The sequence below is a fragment of the Thamnophis sirtalis genome, unplaced genomic scaffold (genome assembly GCF_051295495.1).
Source record: "Thamnophis sirtalis isolate CommonGarterSnake01/CBP01778 unplaced genomic scaffold, rThaSir2_p1.2 scaffold_8, whole genome shotgun sequence".
NCBI classification, from domain to species: domain Eukaryota; kingdom Metazoa; phylum Chordata; class Lepidosauria; order Squamata; family Natricidae; genus Thamnophis; species Thamnophis sirtalis.
In genome coordinates this window covers 51,876,053-51,897,423 of record NW_028261388.1, presented here as the reverse complement: position 1 = coordinate 51,897,423, position 21,371 = coordinate 51,876,053, and the positions used below count along the sequence as shown (strand labels likewise).

General features: G+C 36.2%; 1 protein-coding gene across 1 annotated transcript in view; it reads right to left on the bottom strand.

Annotated features, from left to right (window-relative positions):
- Positions 1-4,865: 4,865 nt before the first annotated feature.
- The window catches only part of DOP1B (DOP1 leucine zipper like protein B), a 62,724-nt gene continuing 46,218 nt past the window's right edge, over positions 4,866-21,371 (bottom strand). Inside the window, exons 28-37 of the mRNA XM_087721639.1 lie at positions 20,435-20,514; positions 17,034-17,143; positions 16,258-16,404; positions 15,611-15,672; positions 13,524-13,652; positions 11,390-11,526; positions 11,226-11,275; positions 9,974-10,132; positions 9,298-9,427; positions 4,866-8,443 (exon numbers count right to left, since the gene is read on the bottom strand). Coding sequence (XP_087577765.1) covers positions 8,183-8,443; positions 9,298-9,427; positions 9,974-10,132; positions 11,226-11,275; positions 11,390-11,526; positions 13,524-13,652; positions 15,611-15,672; positions 16,258-16,404; positions 17,034-17,143; positions 20,435-20,514 — 1,265 coding nt within the window. The 3' untranslated portion in view covers positions 4,866-8,182. The remainder of the gene's footprint in view (positions 8,444-9,297; positions 9,428-9,973; positions 10,133-11,225; positions 11,276-11,389; positions 11,527-13,523; positions 13,653-15,610; positions 15,673-16,257; positions 16,405-17,033; positions 17,144-20,434; positions 20,515-21,371) is intronic.

Sequence of the window (21,371 nt, the reverse complement as noted above, 5' to 3'; positions counted from 1 at the left end):
TTTGCAGAAAATCATCGAAAATCATTTGTTGGAGAGAAAGGAGCTGATGTGACGACACAACGTGCGATCTCGGGGCTCCGAGAGCGCAGTTGATACTTTTGCCGCTGGACAGTCCATCTGGACCTAAACAATCCCGAAGAGATGGAGACAGGGAAGAGTATGTCTTGCTGATCTCAGGGACATAGCAAAGTTCCTGATTGATCCAAGAGAATCTCTTCTAGCCGGCGACAAAAAGCACAGTCCAAGCTGCTGAAGTTGGGACAGCTCCAAAACAGGAGGAAAAGTGGAAAGAGAAAGTGTGTCCATCTGGTGAGGAAATTTTATTTTTATAAAAGAGTGCCCCAAAAAGATTGAAGTTAAATCAAATTGGTAAAGAAAAGGAAATAAGTGGCGGAATTAGCATAATTGGACAGTGTGTTATCTTTTTTTTTTCTATAGATGGAAGTTTTGTTAATATTTTTTACTTTTTAAAGTGAAAGTTTTGGATTTTCTCCTTCTATTTCTTTTTTTTTTTAATCATATGGATTAATTTTTTTCCTTTACTTCTACAATATTGGTTGGGATGGATTTTTTCTTTTTATTTGGTTTCATTTAAGAACTTTATTTTTTCTAAGCCTGAAACATAAAGAAGATTTAAAAGGTATATAAAGAGAGTAGTAACCTGAGAGGGAAAAGAAGTTACACTGCCACTTGGAGGTTGGAGGTTGAGACCTGGAAACATTGCTTTTTCTTTTTTCCCTTTGATCATTTTGACCTTGGTTTCAGCTTGTTTATAAAGAAGGGCATGGATTGTTTATGCAGGTGCCCTTTGAATGTTTGTTGCTATTTGGAAAGAAGTGAAAACAAAGATTTGTTTTTAAACCAGAGTGGCTGTGTTTATTAATTGGAAGGATGACATGAATTCAAAAAGAAACCATAACATTGCAACAGATTATGTCTGGAATTCAAAAATTATTAGAAACAACAGAGAGAATTGAGAAAAGATTGGAAAACATTGAAAATATAAACATTAATGTGGCAAAAACTGATGGAAAAATGGAAGATACTCAGCAAATAGAAGATATTCAGCAAATGGAAAAAGTGAAGGCTGGAGTCCAAAAACCCAGGGGGAAAATGAACAAAAAGGCAAGATAACTGTGGATATTGACAGTGAACTATGTGTGATTGGAGATAGAAAGAGTGGAATAAGGAAAGGGAAGATAGATGGAAAGGTGTTTTACTACAGATTTCAAGTTATAGAAGAAGACATCAACCTGGTGATTATGGATATGTCTATTGTGAGAAAAATAATAATATAGACCTTGGCTCTTTGATGAGGGCCTACTGACCTGTGCTTTCTGGTCAAGGCTTATAAAAATATTTTTAAGGGCTGAAGGACCTGAAATGGATTTAATATTAATCTGTTTGTTTAAATTGTAAGCTGCAAATATGTTTCAATGTGTGATTTCTCTTCCCCGCACCTTTGGTACCTTGTTTTGTAGGATGCGGTGAACTGGGGTTGTGGGAAATAGGGAACTGAATGCATGCTGAATTAAAAATGTTGAAATGCTGAGGAAAAAAGGAAGGGGAACTGCCATAGGTGTTATGACAGGATTCAGCATCTTGTAAAACTCTAGAGTAAATTAACTGCCATTTTGATATTTGGTGTCTCCTTAATTAATTGTAATATTACACTGTGATAGTACAGTGTTGTACAAATGCTCAGAGTTGTTTGCTATGAGATCAGTGGCAAATAAATTAAATAAATAAACAGGACAATCCAATTGATGGGTACCCACCTGGGACAGAACTCATTGCTATTTACAAAAGTATAAAACAAGCCCGTATCCTTTCTCTATTAAGCAACCATTCAAACTTTCAAAGGTGCTGAACATGTGGTATTTAGAATTAGAGTTGCAGCAATCCAACAAGCACACAAGTAAATAATTCAGCAGGGTTCATTTACATAAGAAACTTGTTCATATACAATAATATAAAACATGATGCATGTATACAATACCCATGCAGCTCTAGCAACCTGGTAACAAGTACAAGGACAAAAAGCAGAAGCCAGAACCAGAAATCACAGAAGCTAGAAGCACAAAAGTATAAAGGAAGGACAAACCAACACACACACACACACACACACACACACACACACACTCCGAGCCATCTCACATGGCTCGCAACAGATCCTGTTTCTTAGTCACCAAACAGTTCCCATTTGCTGACGTAGTTATGGCTATCCCAGCTCATAATTTCTTATACACTGACTCTTAGGATTGGTTCTCAAAGTTCACACCATTGCAGCATCCCAAGATCATATAACCATAATTTACAACCTTCTTTACAGCTTCTACAAGCAGTCAATAAGGAAGCCAGCACTTGGTCAGAAATGGCAACCACTTGATGGCCTTGCTTAATTACCCAGTGATTCACTTGATGCCAACTGGAAATGTAAGAATTTCTGTCACTAAGTAGTGTGGTCATATGACTTGCAATTTACAATTATATCATTCAGTGATGGAAATTACAGTCCCAACTGCCATCATTAATTGGGGACTATCACTTTTACATTAATTTTTACATTCAACTTGCTAGGACTACTTTAGGTCTACCTTAAGAGGACAAATTAACAATGATGTGGCATATTTCAGCCTTTCTTTGCTGACGTATTCTGCTCATGTTCTTGATAAATTCTGACTTCAAACAGAGGATTTGAGACTTGTATATATGAACTGATAGAGCCAGTAAGTTTTTCATCATTTATGCAGTATTATTGCAACTCCCTCCCTACCCATTTCTTCAATATTTTACAAGTTTTTTATAGACAACTTTTTACCCTGGCACAAACTGGGGTGTGACCCATTAGGATGATAATCAATACATATGTCATCTTTCCATATGGAAACTGTACAGGTGCTTAGATTCAGAGATTGGATCTGTATGTTATGTCCACTGTCTCAATGACGTGCCCACGTACAGGGCTCTCCTGATTGGCAGAAGCGTTGTACAGCCAGAGCGGGAGAACACGGCTTGCTGATTGGCTGCCTGTTTGACAGCCGCTATATAAAGAGCTATCAAACGAGTTCTGTTCTCTTGTTGCCATTTTGCCATTGCTGCTTTGCCTTGAATTATTGTTAACTGTTATCCCAATAAAGGGATTGGTTGTTAGCAAATCTGTCTCGTCTCAGTCCTTGACCTGCCCGGTCTCTCTCTAGAACACTGGCGATGTGAGTGGGATCTTGGGCTGAGGTAATAGATCAGTGAAGTCACCGATAGAACTGAGGTACATTCGAACGGAATGCAGCCTCCAGTCACTGATACCATAACTCATTGTGAGGCAATTTTTCTTTTAAAATCACTGTCCTTTTAAGGATGATTACGCTAGCCACTTTTGCGGCTTTCAGTCCAGCAATGGAGACATGGGACGCCTACTTAAACAGTTTCAATTGTTTTTTAGAAGTGAACAATCTTACTGAGCTGTCCAGCAGCTGCAGGAGAGCCTGGTTTTTGAGCTCTTGCAGCCAGGAAATGTTCAGAATGGCTAGGGCTTTAAAAACTGCACCACAGTCGGTCCACTCTGTTCCATGGGAGACCCCGTTAGGAAGATTGAAGAACCACTACTCTCCGATTCAGTCTCAAATTGCTAGGTGCTACACTTTCAGACAAAGAATCCAAAAAGAAGGGGTGTCAGTTAATGAATACATGGTTGCTTTAAGAACAGCTGCTCTTTATTGCGAGTTTGGCAATTTAGAGGTCTCCCTTCTTGAGCAATTATTGCGGGATTGAGCAATTATTGTGGGATGAAGGATCTTCGGCTTCAGCGCCGACTGATAGCCTGAACTGAGCTGAATCTACAAATGGCACTAGACGAGGCTAGGGTGTCAGAAATGTCTGATAAGTCTCAAGCCGAGATCCAGAGGTTCCTGGCGTCCTCCGCCCCTGCCAGCCAGTCGATCGCTGTGCACCACGACAATGAGATGGACAGAGTTGACATGTACAAAGAGGAGACTGATGTGAGTTGTTTAAGAATGTCTGCAGACAGGAAGAAGGGGGGGGGACTTCCCTCAGAATTCCTGTGACGGCTGTGTCTGGCAGCCATACTAGGGCTTGCTGTAACTTTAGATTAGCTATCTGCCGATGATGTGGCAAAAAGGGACACCTGGCCAGGGTGTGCAGGTCACATTCTCCCTCAAAAGAGCAGTTTTTTGAGTGACCTAGGGTCAAAAGAACATCTATCCGTCCCTTTAAGCCGCACGAAGATTGTTTTGCAATCTCCTGAGAGCTACCGCAACCTGAAGTATCTGAGCTCAGACAAGAAAATTTACCTCAGGGTACTCCTGAAAGGAGCACCCTGTAAGATGGAGGTGAACACCAGCTCCGTGCATTCTATCATGTCCTGGAGCACCCTTAAATGTTTAATTCCAATTGTTTCAAAGAAACAACTATTTTCCTGTTCCATCAAACTGCTAGACTATCAAGGCAATTCCATTCCCTTTGTGGGAAGTGGTAATTTCAAGGTGCCCACCCCTCAATTCCAGGGTTGTTTGGCTCTCATCATTGTATAGGGCTGCCTGCCTACACTGCTTGTCATGGACTGGTTCACCTCTCTGGGGCTTGCCATGGAAACTGTACATGTGCTTAGATTCAGAGATTGAATCTGTATAATACAATATATGCTAGCAAAGTATCTGTTATATGCTCAGTGATAAATGAAATCCCCCAAAAGATTAACAGATTATCAAAATAATTGCAAGAGTTGAAACTTTGTTTTTCAAATGATTTATTTTTTAACTGTTTCTTTGTAGGTATGTAGATGTTTCAAAAGGTTATGATTTAGAAATAATATATTCAGTATGAAAGACCAATCTAAATAAAGAATATAAGTGGTAGAAACAAACATTTAATGTTCAAGGTGTTTTGAAATAACATTGACTATGAAAATTACATTCAATATTAATTACAACTTTATACAGCACCTATTTACCATAATGCTCCACCTTTGCCAATCATTTTAAATATGTAATTACATCCCATTTCTTTTTGCCATAAGTCATTGTCTAAGATACTCGGTTATCAGTCATTTTAAAACAATAGTATCAAATCAAAACTTAATATATATCATGATTACTTGGAAAACATGCATTTCAATAATAGCAGTATTTCCCAAACCAGACAATATTGATTTCAATTTTTTTGGGGAAAAAACCTCCTTTTTATTTTTACAAATAACTCAAAGCAGCAAATGTATCCAACACAACCTTTCTCATCCCATTTTCCCAACAACAACAACCCAGTGAGGTGGGCTGGGCTGAGTGTGAGTGACTGGCCCAAGGTCACCCAGGTGGCTTTCATGGCTAAGGCAGAATTATAATTCATGGGCTCCAGCTTTCTAGCCTGATGCTTTAATCACTATACCAAACTGGTTCTCAATGTGCTATCAATCTCACATTGCTGTGCAGCTACAAGTTGTGCACAGTAAATCTACTGAAATATAATAGAGACCCAAGGATGGTAAATCCAATTGGTCAGGTATACTTTCAATTAATTGAAATACATTTTGTTAGACAGGATGTGGGAAAATATTTGGGCCCTGAAGAAACAAAGGCAATATACTGTTTGTGAGATTGAATGAAATTAAACAATGTAGCAGCAAATGACCTCCTGCAGTCATCAAGAATCAATATATCTTATAGCAAAGGTGATCTACCTAAATAAACAATTAAGGGCAAATGAAATTGAAAGTTATAGTCATAAATATAGCCCCTGAGTTAAGTTCAAAGTGGGTGGAGGAGAAAACAGAAGAGGGGGGGGAAAGTAGGTTTTGTGGTGGATATAATGGAAGAATAAGTTACAATGTATTTGGGATACTAAACTTCAAATTTAGAGAATTAAATTAGATTTGGGAATTATATGTATTGTAAAACAGCTAATATTAGCTGTGCTTCCTCAGAATAAACAAAGAGCAAGGGAACATGTGAGATTCTCCTGTGATACAACTGGCATTGGAAACAAAGACTGTCTATTTTCCCTGAGAGCTAGCAACATTGTCAAAGATTTTGGAAAAGTTTAAATTTCCACCTGACAGGAAACACAAAGTATTATACAGCAGTATCTGTTATACAGTGGAACATATAACTTTGATCAAAAACATTTAGAAAGGCGTAAGTATACATTCATAATGATAAAGTAAGTTTAATTAAAGTATATTGTTTAAGTTTACAAAATACACAAATAATTTACAATATTAAAATAAGTACCTCTTTACATCATACATCAGGTGTTAAGTTCTGGGTGGACATTTAATGAAAAGCAAAACTAAATGAAAAAGGTGCTATTATCTGACATTTAACAAATTCAGCAAATGTATTTAAATGTTTACCTAAATGGGAAACAGAAATATTCACATTATTTTTTGCCCAGTGTATATTATTTGAGAAACTCAAAGTGCTAATCATCACAGGTGGAGAAAGGACAGTAACATAAAAAAAAATCTGAATTTAAAAAAGTACAATTAAATACTAAAAGCATTTAAACAACAGAATAATAGTTTTTGAATATATACATTCTTTGCTTTGTTATCTATGTTTTTCTACTTGCATGGCATCTTTGATCTTCTTATCCTTGGTTCAGCCTCATGTATTGCAAATCCTGTGCAAAAACCTACCTAGAACAAGAGCCATTCTTTTTCAAAAAGAATCTTTAACTACAAAATGATTTGCTTCCAGTCTTACATAGGTAGTCCTCAACTTACAACAGCTTGCTTAGAGACTGTTCAAAGTTACGATACTGAAAAAAAGTGATTTATGACTGTTTTTCACACTTACAACCATTGCAGCACAGTCACGTGATCAAAATTCAGACATTTGGCAACTAACTCATATTTACGACGGTTGCAGTGTCGGGATCATGTTATTACCTTTTGCGATCCTGACGAGCAAAATCAATGGGGAAGCGAGGTTCACTTAAGAACTATGTTACCCCCTTAACAACTTCATGATTCACTTAACAAGGGAGGCCAGAAAGGTTGCAAAATTAACTTAACAAATGTTTCAGCAACAGAAATTTTAGGCTTAATAGTGGTCACAAGTCAAGGACTGCCTCTATAATACTTTCAGCAAATTTACATTTTTTGCACAAGAATGTTTCAGCATAAAACTCTGAACAGGTTTGGAAATAGGTACTTAAAATGCAGCATAATAATCTATACATACTATACATATATACTTGTCTATAGGAACTGTACAGTTCTTAGATATACATTTTTTATATTTTTATTGGCCTATTACAATTAAGTATCATTTTATCCAACTGTAAAAGGCAACAATGGCTTTAAATTAGTTAAAACTTCCAAGTAAAATTTCCCTCCAGTTTTAGAATGGTTATTCATAAAATTCATGGAAACATAAAGACAAATCTTAAAAATATTTACTGAAATAGCAAGTATCATTGAGTTTGGTGAAGCTTACTTGTTAGAAAATTTGTTTTTGCTTACAGTCATAGGCCTAACACTGAATTGGAAAGGATTATGGCAATGTGGGGTTGATATAGGATAGAGGGAATTTCATGGGATCCACAGGCTATGAGTCAACTACCTATAGAGAGTAAGGATGACCTTGCTGGAACTTACGCATGATCTGTTGTCTAGCCTAAATGAGTTGAAGAATTATTAAGGCAAGAATAAGACAATGTTTTGAAGCACCTCAGGCAAACTAATTCACAAAACAATCTAACTGGCAAGATTCCGCCATTATAGCTAATCTCAATAAAAGTAGAAAGTTTTACTATTCTGTGGAATTGATTTTCTTGCAAGGTCCACCTAGGGCTGATCAATCTTGCAAATGTGTTTTCTGACTTTGGGGTCAGAAAAACATGAGTTTAACTGCTAATTTGTTTTAATAAGTTGCTATGCAGAACTTGGTTAGAGCAGAATTAAATTGACTTTAGAAGAATTTATCTTTTGAGAAATATAGACTGTTGTATTTTCTGATAGAAGAGGTTTTTTTTTACATTGAAAGTCAAATCTGCATTCATAAACAAGCATCTCAATTAAACTATTATTTTAATTGAAAAATAATGATTCTTCATTTTAATTTAAGCTAATTTGTTTTGGTAAAGCAAGGGAAAGTTGCATGTTACTTCAAGCATTTCACATTTTAGCAAAATGAAACCTGATGATTATAAGAACCGAACAGATATCTTACAATGATTCCATATTATCTATAAAATCATGCTCAACATATTCTTCCAACAGCTTCAAAATTCTTGTTCCACTGCTGGTGGGATAGGTGTTTTTAAAAGACTTGGAATTGCATGTATTTAGTAATCTGCCACTTTGAGTTTTAAAAGCAGAGTTTAACGTATTAAAGAATGGAATTAATTGTGTGATATTTGATACAGAATGAATATCCAAAAGAGGAAAATCACAATTTTTTGTTGGTTCATCGCTGATATTTTGTTCCTAAAAAAATAAATAAAAATGAATTGTTAATATGCATTTGCATGGAAGTATTTAATATCAATTTAATGTAAAGTATTTAATATACATACATACATATACACACTATTTTTGCTTGATCATAGACATTTTCAAGAGTCTATTTTATGTTATAGATAATATTTTCCATATTTTTGAGATTCAACACATTGTAGGATGACGAGAGATTTCACAAGAAGTATGTATTTAGAAGCATGTTCCACAATTACAGGAAAAACCAAGTAGTGGAAGTAAGAATGAAGTTGGATAAACCACAGTTTATGCTACACTCAATCTGAGATCACAAACAGATCTAATGTGTAAGCAATCTGTGTGGCCCACAACAACCTGAGATAGGTATGTAGAAATGTTAAATACATTTCCACAGTAATAGATATGCAAATTTTAGAAAACAACAGAATAAAATAAAAGTGTTTTCTTACTCTGTCTTGTTAAAATATTATCCAAAGTAGCACAATCCATATTTTCTCCAATATAAACTGATGCTTCAAAATGTGCAAAATATGTTTATTTTGCATTAAGTATGAATAACTTTGCTTATTTTATATGAATTGGACATGCACTATGTTAACTGTATCATGTACTAGTTAATTAACTTGAATTGGATCCCATAGAAGGATTACTAGACTTTGCCTTCCAAAATATATACAAATGTTGCTGAGCAATGTTGCTGAATTGAAAAGCTCTGTTCATGAGAATATTGTTCAAACTGTCTTGGGTTCATCTGAGCAGCATAAATATTGATTTACAAATATTATTTGATAAGGAAACTATGGAGTTTCAGGATAAGAAAGACATTTAATAAAGATAGTACTTGCCCCATATTTTAGCTTCAATAAATCCATGATTCTAGCAACATGAGGCTTGCATTCCTGGTGACTTTCCATTACATCTGAAACTGTGCTGAAACTCTGCATGTCCACCTCTGGAACAAAGGCCCACCTATACCTAAAAACAAACATTATGTAAGATATGAAATCTAACATACTCTTTATTTTTTTATCATGTCCATTAACAGAAAAAATTATCCAGTTCTAAAATGCTGGTTATCTCATTTGCTCCACAGCACAAAGTCTTTAAACCTAAATGCTGTTTAAATTTGCCTACATATGTTTGTTACTTTTGTCATTTTTGCCATTTTTGCCTTCATTTTCTTAAACCAGAAATTTTCTTCTAAAAACCTGAAGAGGAAAAAATACTACTTTATTGCTACATCTATTGCTACATTACATATTTGTTATTTTTAACCTTTTTATAACTATATTTGAGTTTAACTGATTTTTTTTTTGCAATATAATCTGTATTTTTAATGCATTTAAATACATATTTAAGGTAACAGGTTTCACCAGATTCTGGAAGTGAGAGAAAATCTTAGATTTAATAAACTAATGGAGTGGCATAGCTATGCAATAGAAAGAGAGATGCAATCAGATCATGTTGAGATCATCTCCAAATACTCTACAATTTTGCTAAGAATAAAAATATAACACTTACATTTGAAACAACTGCATCTTGTCAGATGGAAAAGAAAGTGCTGTGTCTAAGAATTTACAGGCTGATAAATACAAGGTTAATTCATTTTGGTGTATGTCTCCATGTAACCGAGCATTGCCATTTGATGATGCTTTCTGTCTGCTCATTTTTTTGTTGTTTCTGTGAGAATCATAAAAGGTAATATCAAAGACTGAAGAACAGACCTGGTGACTTTTTAAAAAAAATGTGAACACTTAACAATTAATTAAACCTTTTCATACAAGAGTACAAATACAAATGCACCTGGAATTTCAAAAAGAAGAAATTGCTGAGAGTTAATTTTATTGGAACTTAGCTAAAACAGCTAAGAAATTTCCATTATAAAATTTACCATTTCTATTTTAAATTTAACATTCCTTTCTTTTCCAAACCAGCCACCAAAATGGGTATTATATTCCATGTAATTTCAAGAGGGCTAGAAACAGAATTGTTCTACTAGCCCTGACGGTTGCATGACAGCAGCTTTTCAAAAAGATTTCTTGCACTAATAAAGGAGAATATTTGTAGCTCAGGGTTGACATGAAGGGTCCTTGATGCTCTCTGAGCTTGCTTGTTTTCTTGCAGATGTTTCATTATCCAGCATCATCAGTGCTAGTAAGAGTGTGGTTTGCTGTCAGTTTCTGGGGTCTTGTCCTGTCAGTGTTGGTGGGGGTGATCTTAGAGATTCTTTGATTGGACTGTTTACTGTTGGCTAATTGGCAGTTTCTTGATTGGGGTATTGTTACTTGATTGTTTTTGATGTTAACCTTGGAGTTAATCTATGATCAGAGGTGGATTGCTCCCGGTTTGGCCGAACTGGTAGTGGCGGTGGCGGGAGGCTCTGCCCACCCACCAGGATGCTTCTGCGCATGCGCAAACCAGTAGTAAAACCCACCACTGTCTATGATGATCTGGGTGGTGATTTCTGGTGAAAAAGTGCTTGAATCTTTTTGTTCCTTTTTGGGCTGGGTGACTGTCTCTTTTGCATAGTCTATAGATATTGTTAATGAAGTCTAAAATTTTGATCCAGAAACTGAGCATTAGACATTGTTTTTTTCTGTGGTATATTATTCCTCTGCATGGCCTGTATTTTACTACTGCTGAACTGTAGTTTAATCCTAAAATAATAGAACTATTTCCAGTAACAATCTTCAGCATACCATTAACTATCAGATTGCTCATCTTATTATTTTTTGTTTTTCTTTGTTAAGTGTATTAGAAAAAAAAAACTTACTTTGCTGGTTCATCTGTTAGATCTTCCTCTAACTGTATAAATGTTTGAATCTGTATAATCAGGGAAATGGAAGAGAAAAGAGAAAAATGTATTGGTAAATATTTATTTCTTTAAAATATCACTCATTCTATTATTATTATTCTGCTATTAATTATTACTCTTACCAGTTCTGTCACCATGATTGGCCATAAAGAGGTTAGGTGTTGAGGGGAAATTCTCAATAAAAGTACCCTGAAAAAAAGGAACATCTGGGCACCTACTGAAGAAGTGTGTCCAACACGTAGGTTTTCAGTCAGTCGCTCTTAGAAAAAAAAATTACAACAGAGAAAGAAAGAAAGAGGGTAAATTAATAGTGTAATCTATTTTATATGCTGCTGACTTTCTTAACTCATGATGGCTTAAAACTCAAGTATGAAAACTTAGTACTTATAAACAACAATACCAGTAAGTGTACTGAAATAGAAAAGTACTGAAATGTAAGTGGTTTGGTTACCATCATTCTGATTTATTAGTGTAGTGTAGTGTTGGTGAACCTTTTCGGCTCTCTGTGACGAAACAGGAGCATGCGCACATGAGCGTATGCCAGAAACTGGAAGAGCATGCTGATGATCTTCCATTTTCTGGCATGTATGTGCACCATGACCACCCGGTCTTCCAATTTATGGTGCACATGCGTGCAGTTGACCAGTGTGCATGTGTGGAAACGGAAAGATCATTTTCCCGGTGTGTGCTGCTCTTCAGGTTTCCGGCGTTCCCACGTGTGTGAAGACCAGCTGGCTGATGCGCTAGAAGCCAGAGCAACAGACGACAGCTCGTGTGCCTGGAGAGAAGGCTCTGTGTGCCACTTCCGGCACGCTTGCCATAGGTTCACCATCACAGATTTAGTGTATATATTTCCTTTCTCTTCAAACAAGCATTGAAACTTTTTAAAATCAAAACTCCCTCTGGCTAAGATAAAGACTGAATTGTGAATAGAGTTGACAGTGAGTATGTCAACAAAACTGATGTTATAAGTGAGTTTAGAGACTCAAATTGATGCTGCGTTGTATAAGCAAAACTAGAGCACCAGGGGCATAGTAATCCAGAGGAAGCAAAGATTTCTTCAAAATGAGATGAGATGAGTATACGGAAGTTACACAGGTTTTGCCTTTACATGCCCATGTCTCCGGAAGTTGTGTGAGTTATGGTTTGGCTTCATGATTACTGCTTTGTCATTCCCACCCACATTTTTGCCTACCTATACCTGTCAAACAAAGTTTATTTTTTCTATCTCAATGAAAGGCTCAGATGATGTTGTGGGGTTGCCAAGTGATCCACAAACAAAAGTTCCAATATTTATTGAGTCATGGCCATGACTCTACAATTTAACTAATATAATGTTAAGTCAGTAGTGAATTGAGTGTGGTTAGCCCCTCCTACTGTAGAACCACAAAGGTCATTCATCTCCCTTACTCTAATAGATAGAGTACTTACTCTCCTTTTTAATTATGGAGAATAATGAATATAGGTAGTCCTTAACTTACGACCACAATTGAGCCCAAAGTTTCTGTTGCTCAATGAAATATTAAGTGAATTTTGGCCCATTTTACAATCTTTCTTGTTTCAGTTGTTAAGTGAATCACTGCAGTTGATAAGTTAGTAACCCAGTTGTTAAGTGAATTGTGCTTCTCTATTGGCTTTGCTTGTCAGAAGGTTGCAAAAGCTGATCACATGATCTTGGGACACAGCAACAGTCATAAGTATGAACCAGTTGCTTAGGATCTGAATTTTGATCACATGATCATGGGAATGCTGGAAATGTCATCTGTGAAAAACGGTCATAAATCAATTTTTTCAGTGCCATTGTAACTTTGAACAGTTATTAAATGAACTGTTATTAAGTTGAGGACTACCTGTATATCTGTCTATTTGTGTGAATAAAGTAGAATCTTGATTTGATACTTTCCTAATTAGTGGATTTTGAATCTGGGGATAATATCAGGACATCCAATGACATTTTTGGTAATTCCTGTTTACAAGACATGTTGTACTTACCATAATGACTAGGAGGATAATGTGAGTGAAAATGGCATTTATCAAAAAGCATCAAGTTGGAAAAAACTGTTTTACTCTAAAACACAGGTGTCAAACTGGATTTCATTGAGTTGTCTCTGCACAATTCCACACTTCCACAGCCACATATACAGAAACTGCCGCTCATAGCCTTTTTCAACTTCACTCTAAAAATTATTTTATCCTTTTTGGTTAATGTTATAAGTTATATCACATCCTTTATAACATAAACAAATTATTACTCACCTTGTATCAAAGGAAGATAAAGATGATACTGATCAATTTCACCACTGAAAATAGCAAAGGCTTGACGCTTTAACAGCATTGCCTTTTGTTCCAAACTTGGAAAAAGTTTTAAGGAACTACTCTGCATATCTATAATAAAGAAAATGAATGTTAATATCTATCCCAAGAGTTGTCTTAGCTGGTACAAGGAGCAAAATTATAATAGAAGCATATGAATCATATGGTATTATACTGCCCTTTAAATGCTACTTGTCCTCTTGAAGTAAGTGTTCACACCTTGTATTAAACTGTCAGACCAACTACAGTCAGTGTTTAAAGATCAGCTATTATGATACCAATCTAGTGACATTTGTAGAACTTCATATATTTCTAACTGATGACCAGCAAAGTAGAATTATTTTTCTCTAAACTTAACAATATAACTGAAATATTTCTAGCTACTGCTACTGCAGCCACTCGTACACCCAACAATGAGTTGTGTTCCTACTAACCTTTACAGTTATGGTCCTAACTAAAAAGTTTAACTTTTTCAATGTCTTAAAAAGTATACTGTCCAAGCCAGTGACGTGCAGTCAGGGGAGGCAGGGCCTCACCACTGTCACCATGAAAAGAAAAAAAAAAAATTAAAAGGAAAAAGGCTGAAGTAGTTGCTGCCAGAGTCACAGTGGATGACTCTGCTTAGTGCTTAACTGTTTAAAAAAGCCTCTAAAGAAAGTGCCCTCTACAGGAGGCGAGAGAACCACGTGCCTCATTTAGTCTATCTTTATGATCACTCGAGCAGAGTTAAGCAAGGGTTAAAAGCTGAAAAATTCCTTATGTAGATGAGGCACGTGGTTCTCTTGCCTCCTCCTGTAGAGGGCACTTTTTTAGAGGCTTTTTTTAAACAGTTAAGCAGTCATCCATTGGAGACTCTGGCAGCAGCTAACCCAGCCTGACCTCTTGCCTTTTTCTTTTTACATTTTTACATTTTCATCATGGCAGACAAGAGCAGAGTTGAAATCCTCTGTGAAACAGCTGGAAAAGGTATGTGGGTCAGAGGGACAAATTCAAAATTAATGTAATTTGTAAGTAATTGTATTATTGTAAGTAATGTGTGTATGTGTGTGTGTGTGTGGCGCGTAGGCTGGCACTTTTTTTTATGTCGGACATAGCGGCAGGGCTTTTGGACATAGCAGTAGGGCTTTTGGACACAGTAGCAGGCTAGGGCTTTTGGACATAGTGGCAGGGCGGCTTTTGCCTCTAGCGCTGGGGCGGCAGGACGGCTTTGGTTCCATCCAGCATTGATTCTTTGAAGCTTTCCATAGGTCCTCTCTGCTTTTAAAGTCTTCCGTTGGTCTAAGGAAGTTTTTCCTCTATGGCGGACACAGCGCCGGGGCATCCAAAAGCCTCTATGATGGACATAGCGCCAGGGATTTTGGACGTCAAAAGCCCCGGCGCTGTGTCCGCCATAGAGGCGGTACGTGTCCTGCATCTATGGCAGACACAGCGCCAGGGCATCCAAAAGCCTCTATGGCGGACACGGGGGCAGGGCATCCAAAAGCCTCTATGGCGGACACAGCGGCAGGGCGTCCAAAAGCCACTATGGCGGACACAGCAGCAGGGCGTCGAAAAGCCTCTATGGTGGACACAGCGGCAGGACATCCAAAAGCCTCTATGGCGGACACAGCGCCGGGGCTTTAAAGCCCCACCGCTTCTGTCTGACATAGAGGCGCCCCGCGCCCCGCAGCTGGGTCGGACATAGCTGCGGGGCGCAGGACACCTCTATGTCAGACAGAAGCAGCGGAGTGCTTTCTTTCGGCTTTTGCCTTGCGGGGCGGCCAAAAGCTGCTTTCTTTCTTTTTGCCTCACCTGCCATAAACCTCACCTCACGTCACTGGTCCAAGCTATTAACTTCATTTGTGCTTTATATTGTTAGTGGCATTTAGTTTTCATCTTTTTCTGAATGTAAATAGACAAAAACTTTGGTACTACCATTATATAAAATCTAATAAATGAACAAATAAATAGGCTTTGTGGTTTTTCAATTCTCTATTTGTATTCTATATTTTCTAGCAGTTAGTAGGTAACAATTATGAGAAAATTCTTACTCATCAAATCTTTAAACATAGTTTTTTCATGTGTTAGTAAGTGATCGATAATGGTTCGCCAGCTGAAAAAAAAAAGTAAAGTTTGGTGTAACTGGAATGGAAACCATGTACCATGAAAAATCTGCAAATATTTTACATAGTGAGTCTATGAAAACTGGTTCATATGCTTTTCATTTATGACAAGTCATGAGAGCTTAGGTAATTTATAACTAATGTTCTATAAAGCTGACTTTTTTTTTGAAATATCATTTTAATTACTATTCAGAGGAAGGTAATTATATTTCCTTTTTGCAGCAAAATCATCCAAGTTTCTTGTGGCACCTTAAAGTCTAATGTTTCTCTTAAAACACTCTTTTATGCATTATAATCCACAAACCTAAACTATAATGAATGTGTTCAATTTCAGGTGCCACAAGAATTGTATTTAAAGTTACATATCAAATCTTGCATTTCTTTAAAATCACACCAGAGAAAAAATAGAGGATGAAAATAGTATTAAGATTTTTTTCTTTGCACAGTAATGTCATTTCATTTAATTTCTTTAATGAAGGCCAATGAATTTAACTAACTTGATTCCAAGCACGACTAATTTGCCACTTAGTTCAATCAAAAACAAGTCACAAGATTGTTTTAAATGTATATCTTACTGAATGCATGAGGTATCCATCTGAAAAAAAGCCGGATCCATAAACAGATCTAAAACATCTTTCTTCCATGCTCGTTTAGTATAAGCGTAACCGCTTAAGGAACTTAACAACTGAGTGCTAGCATGGAAACTAGGAAGATTATAGGCACTGTAAAGACACAGGAATAAAATGAGCAGATCACATACGTATACACAATTCTTACACAGTATATCTCCACATACTAAATTCTGCAATGCTGATCAGATAGTATTCCCGCTACACCATTAAACTGTACTTGATTTTCAATTTTTAGTAATACACCATGCACACAAACTAGAAAATTAACTAAATTTCAATGACTTAAAATACTTTAGTAGCATATTAGATTAATACTACTGGAATGGTTTAAGTTGTATTGTGAGGAATAGGATTGATTATATAACTGGGCTGAAGTCAACTGTCCTATGAAGCAATATATACTTGATGTTATAAAAGAATGCCAATTTAATTTATTATCAAGTATATTTTCAGTGTTAGACAAAAGAATAGTCTTCTGCATGTCATAAGTGAAAGCCAGCTGACAACTGCTCAGATTGTGGTTACATGTTTGGGGAGTGGTGGGATGGCCAGAACTTTGGGGATCGAATGTAACAACTCCTTGTTTATCACCATTGTAACTTTGAATGGTTGTTGAATGGTCTGTGGTTGTTAACTGAGAACTATCTAGAATTGGGCTGGTCTAAGAAAATGTACTTTATATAGTTACATATATATAATCCAAGGACAAATGGATTTACCTGTGATTGCGTAAGTAAGGAAACACATAGTAGAGCAAGCGTGAAATTAATGGGACTGCTTTCTCTTTTTCATCACTTTGATAAACCATATCCAGGAGAGAAGCAAGAACCTACGAAAACAAATAGAATATGTTTTTGGGTAGAAAACAAAGTACAGAAAATACTCTCAATTTCTTCTCTTTTTTAAATATTTTTTTTATTTTTGAATAAACACAAACAGACAAAACACAACAAACACCACAAAAATATCTTCCGTTACAAATTGTAAAGAGTGTGTCAATTGGTTACAAAGAGCTTTCGTTCATCCCTTCTTCCACAGTCATCACCTACAATTCATATCAAGTTAAATCAAATGTGTGTGTGTGTGTGTGTGTGTGTGTGTGTTGCATTTGTGCTGATAAATAAATAAAGGGAGACTAGTATAGATCTATTTCAAGCTATTTAGCTCTCATCAGCTAGCCATACCCTTACTGGGATTTGAACCTGTGCTGTATTACATATTAGGCAGTTGTGTTAGCCATCAAGCCACAGGCTCTCCTCCTTTATCAGCTAGGCCAGGGAAATAGGTATATGTGACACAACATATATGTATTACTATCATCATACCTCAATCTTCATATAACTATGATTCTTTTTACTTCCTTTTATATAAAATATTCCAAAATTTAAAGCAAAACCACATGATGGCATTCCGTTATCTATTTTCAATATCATCCAGCAATATTACATCTTTATGACACTTTCTAAATAAAAATTAATTATGTTTAATAACATAGTTTCTAGACCTCCTTTCTTAATCACTGTTTACAATTTATATCCAATTTCCCTTTTATCATGTCAATACAAATATTACATTATTATCATTATCAATCATTTATTTAACAATATCCATCATCATTTCATTTTTTTTGGTCTTAGTTTAACTAAATTTGACTTACTCTTTTTTTAAATATTATAACCTTTTATACATAAGAGTGTTTCTAAACTTCCTTTCATGATCACCATTTAGTATTTATACCAAATTTCCTCTTATCAAACCAATACATATGTGTACATTGTTATCATTATCAATTATTTATCTAACTATATCCATTATCACTTCATTTTTAACATAATGCAATAATTTTAACTAAATTTGGCTAATATTTTGTTATTAGTTTTTTGTTGTGGCTCGGTAGGAGCCTTTGGAGCTGCTATCAGACTCTGACACAGAAACCTTCTGTGAGTGGTTTCAGGATGCTCACAGGAGAGGGATAACAAGCAGCTGTGGCTCGTTAAGGATCTCCTCCTGCGGATAAAAGACTGATGGTGCCACGCCCTAGTTGCAGAAGTCAACGTTCCGTTCCATTCTGTTCTGGTTCTAGTCAAGTTCTCTGTTTGTTTGCAAGTATCGAGAAAAAGCACTTGGATAAGTGATTTATTTATGTAATTCTGTTTTGTGAAGACTTTTGCCAGAGCCTTTTATCTGTGTTTATTTTGGGCTCGCAGCCTGCCCGAGCCGGGACTGATAAAAATATTTCCTTTGAAGTTCTGTCTGGCTGTCGTTTCTGAACGAACAAGGTGGGGGGTCAGAACAGTTTTCATATCTCAACCTATGTCTTTCCAGTAATAGTGCAGTCTTATGTCTTTTGCCATTTGTGCAATTAGTCTTCTGGTTATTTCCTTAATCAAATTTGTGTGGACTTCTCTTCGCAACTTGTTGCTTTTTACACATCTTGTAAAATCTCGAGACCCTCCATCAGCTTCTTTAATCAGCTTATCTTTGGTTATCAGTAGTGCTTTTGTCAAAGTTTCTCTCCTTGAATCCATCAATTCTTCTCTTTTTCTTCTTCTTCTATATCTTGAAATCTGTAGTAAAACACCTTTCCATCTATCTTCCCTTTCCTTATTCCACTCTTTCCATCTCCAATCACACAGAGTTCATTGTCAATATCCATGGTTATCTTGTCTTTTTGTTCATTTTCTCCCTGGGTTTTTAGGACTCCAGCCTCCACTTTTTCCATTTGCTGAATATCTTCTATTTGCTGAGTCTTCCACTTTTCCATCAGGTTTTGCCACATTAAAGTTTATATTTTCAATATTTTCCAATCTCTTCTCAATTCTCTCTGTTGTTTCTAATAATTTTTGAATTCCGGACATAATCTGTTGCAATGTTATGGTTTCTTTTTGAATTCGTGTCATCCTTCCAATTAATAAACACAGCCACTCTGGTTTAAAAACAAATCTTTGTTTTCACTTCTTTCCAGCTAGCAACAAACATCCAAAGGGCACCTGCATAAATAACCCATGCCCTTCTTTATAAACAAGCTGAAGCCTTTGAAGTGCAAGGTCAAAATGATCAAAGGGAAAAAAGAGAAAGCAATATTTCCAGGTCTCAACCTCCAACCTCCAACCTCCAAGTGGCAGCGTAACTTCTTTTCCCTCTGATGTTACTACCCTCTTTATATTCCTTTTATATCTTCTTTATATTCCAGGCTCAAAGCCTCCAAGTGGCAGTGTAACTTCTTTTCCCTCTGATGTTACTACCCTCTTTATATTCCTTTTATATCTTCTTTATATTCCAGGCTTAAAAGAAACAAAATTCTTAAATGGAGCAAAATAAAGAGAAAAACCCCATCCAAACAAATATTATAAAAATAAAGAAAAATTTAAATTACCTATTTAATCCATAGGTAAAAAAAGAACTAGAAGAAGAAAAACCAATACTTTCACTTTAAAAAGTAGGAAATATTTGCAAAACTTCCATCCATAAAAAAAGGATAACACACTGTCTAATATAGCTTAATTTCTCCACTTATTTTCTTTTCTTTGCAAGTTTAATTTAGCTTTGATGTTTTTTGGGGGGCAGTCTCTTTTATAACAATAAATTTTCCTCACCAGATGGACACACTTTCTCTTTCCGCTTTCTTCCTGTTGCGGAGCTGTCCCAACTTCAGCAGCTTTTGGCTGCACTTCTTTCATTGGCAAGAAGAGATTCTCTTGGATCAATTAGGGATTTTGACGATGTCCCTGAGATCAGCAAAACGGACTCTTCTCTGTCACCGTCTCTTCGGGACTGTTTAGGTCCAAAAGGACCGTCCAGCGGCAAAAGTATCGACTGTGATCTCGGAGCTCCGAGATCGCACTTCGTACCGTTGTGACGTCAGATCCTGACTTCCTGAAAATACCCTCAATTTCTATGGTGCGCAATAGTTAGGCATAATACAGCACCTTCATTTTGCTGTGTCATGGATTTGTACTGCAGGGTTCAGAAAAGTGAAGCACTTTATCCTTATCACTAGGAAGTTAGAGTCATGCAAAACCCACATCTGTGTTCACAGAAACACATATATGAAAAGCAACAGTTATAAAAGTGCTAACTGCTCTGCTAACAACTACAATAACAAAAACCTGAGACTCACCTCTGCAAGGAGAGTTAGAGCTTGAACACTGTATACTGATGGAGCAGAGGCAGACACAACAGATGATACTGTGGAATGATCTGTGGATGCAACAGCATTGGGTGTCCTGTTAATTTTTTTGTTTTAGAATATTTCTTTAAAAATTATAGTAGTTACAATGTTGAGACAGGTACATTTGTAAAGTGTAATCTTCCATACATGTTGATAATTTCCACTGCAAATGAAATAAATCTTACACAAACTGAAAATCCTTTTGTTGTCTAAACTAAAGCATCTAGTCTAAATATATTACATTCAAAATTTAAATAAATCCTGACTTCCTTTGCCTTTGCCTTCTTAATTTGCAGCATTTTGCTAATCTCAGACCTTGTTTAGCTAGGAGGTCTGCATCAGATGACTTAGCCAACACAATTGCCTCTCAGATGTATTCCTTTCAGCTCATTTTTAAGAGGCTGGCTAAGACTCGGATGAGACAAGTTTTTCAGCTTCTGAATCTGAATCATAACACTGATCCTAATAACTAAGAAAAAATTTATACTGAAATCAAGACTGTAGGTTTTACTTTATTGGTTATGTTCAAGTGAAGGTTGATAGTTATCTGTATGGACTGTTATAATTTTGAATGGCCTGCAAGCTACCTTTTAAATCTTGATTCAAAATGATCTTTTAAGGCATGACTAGTGGCAATTCAGGAATCTCATTAGAAGTTTTGCAGAAAGCAGATACCTTAAACCTGTATTTTATGACATGGGCAAAAAAATGACTAGACACGCTGAAAAAACAGGGCCTGGAAAGTTATCAGGGATGTTTGAATTATGTGAAAAATATTTTAAGACTTTTAAATACTGGCTTGCTCAATTTCAGATAGTCTTGTGTCTGCTTCAATTCTCTTTCTCTCAAACACATTAGTGACAGATGGGTCTGGGATTTTAAATGT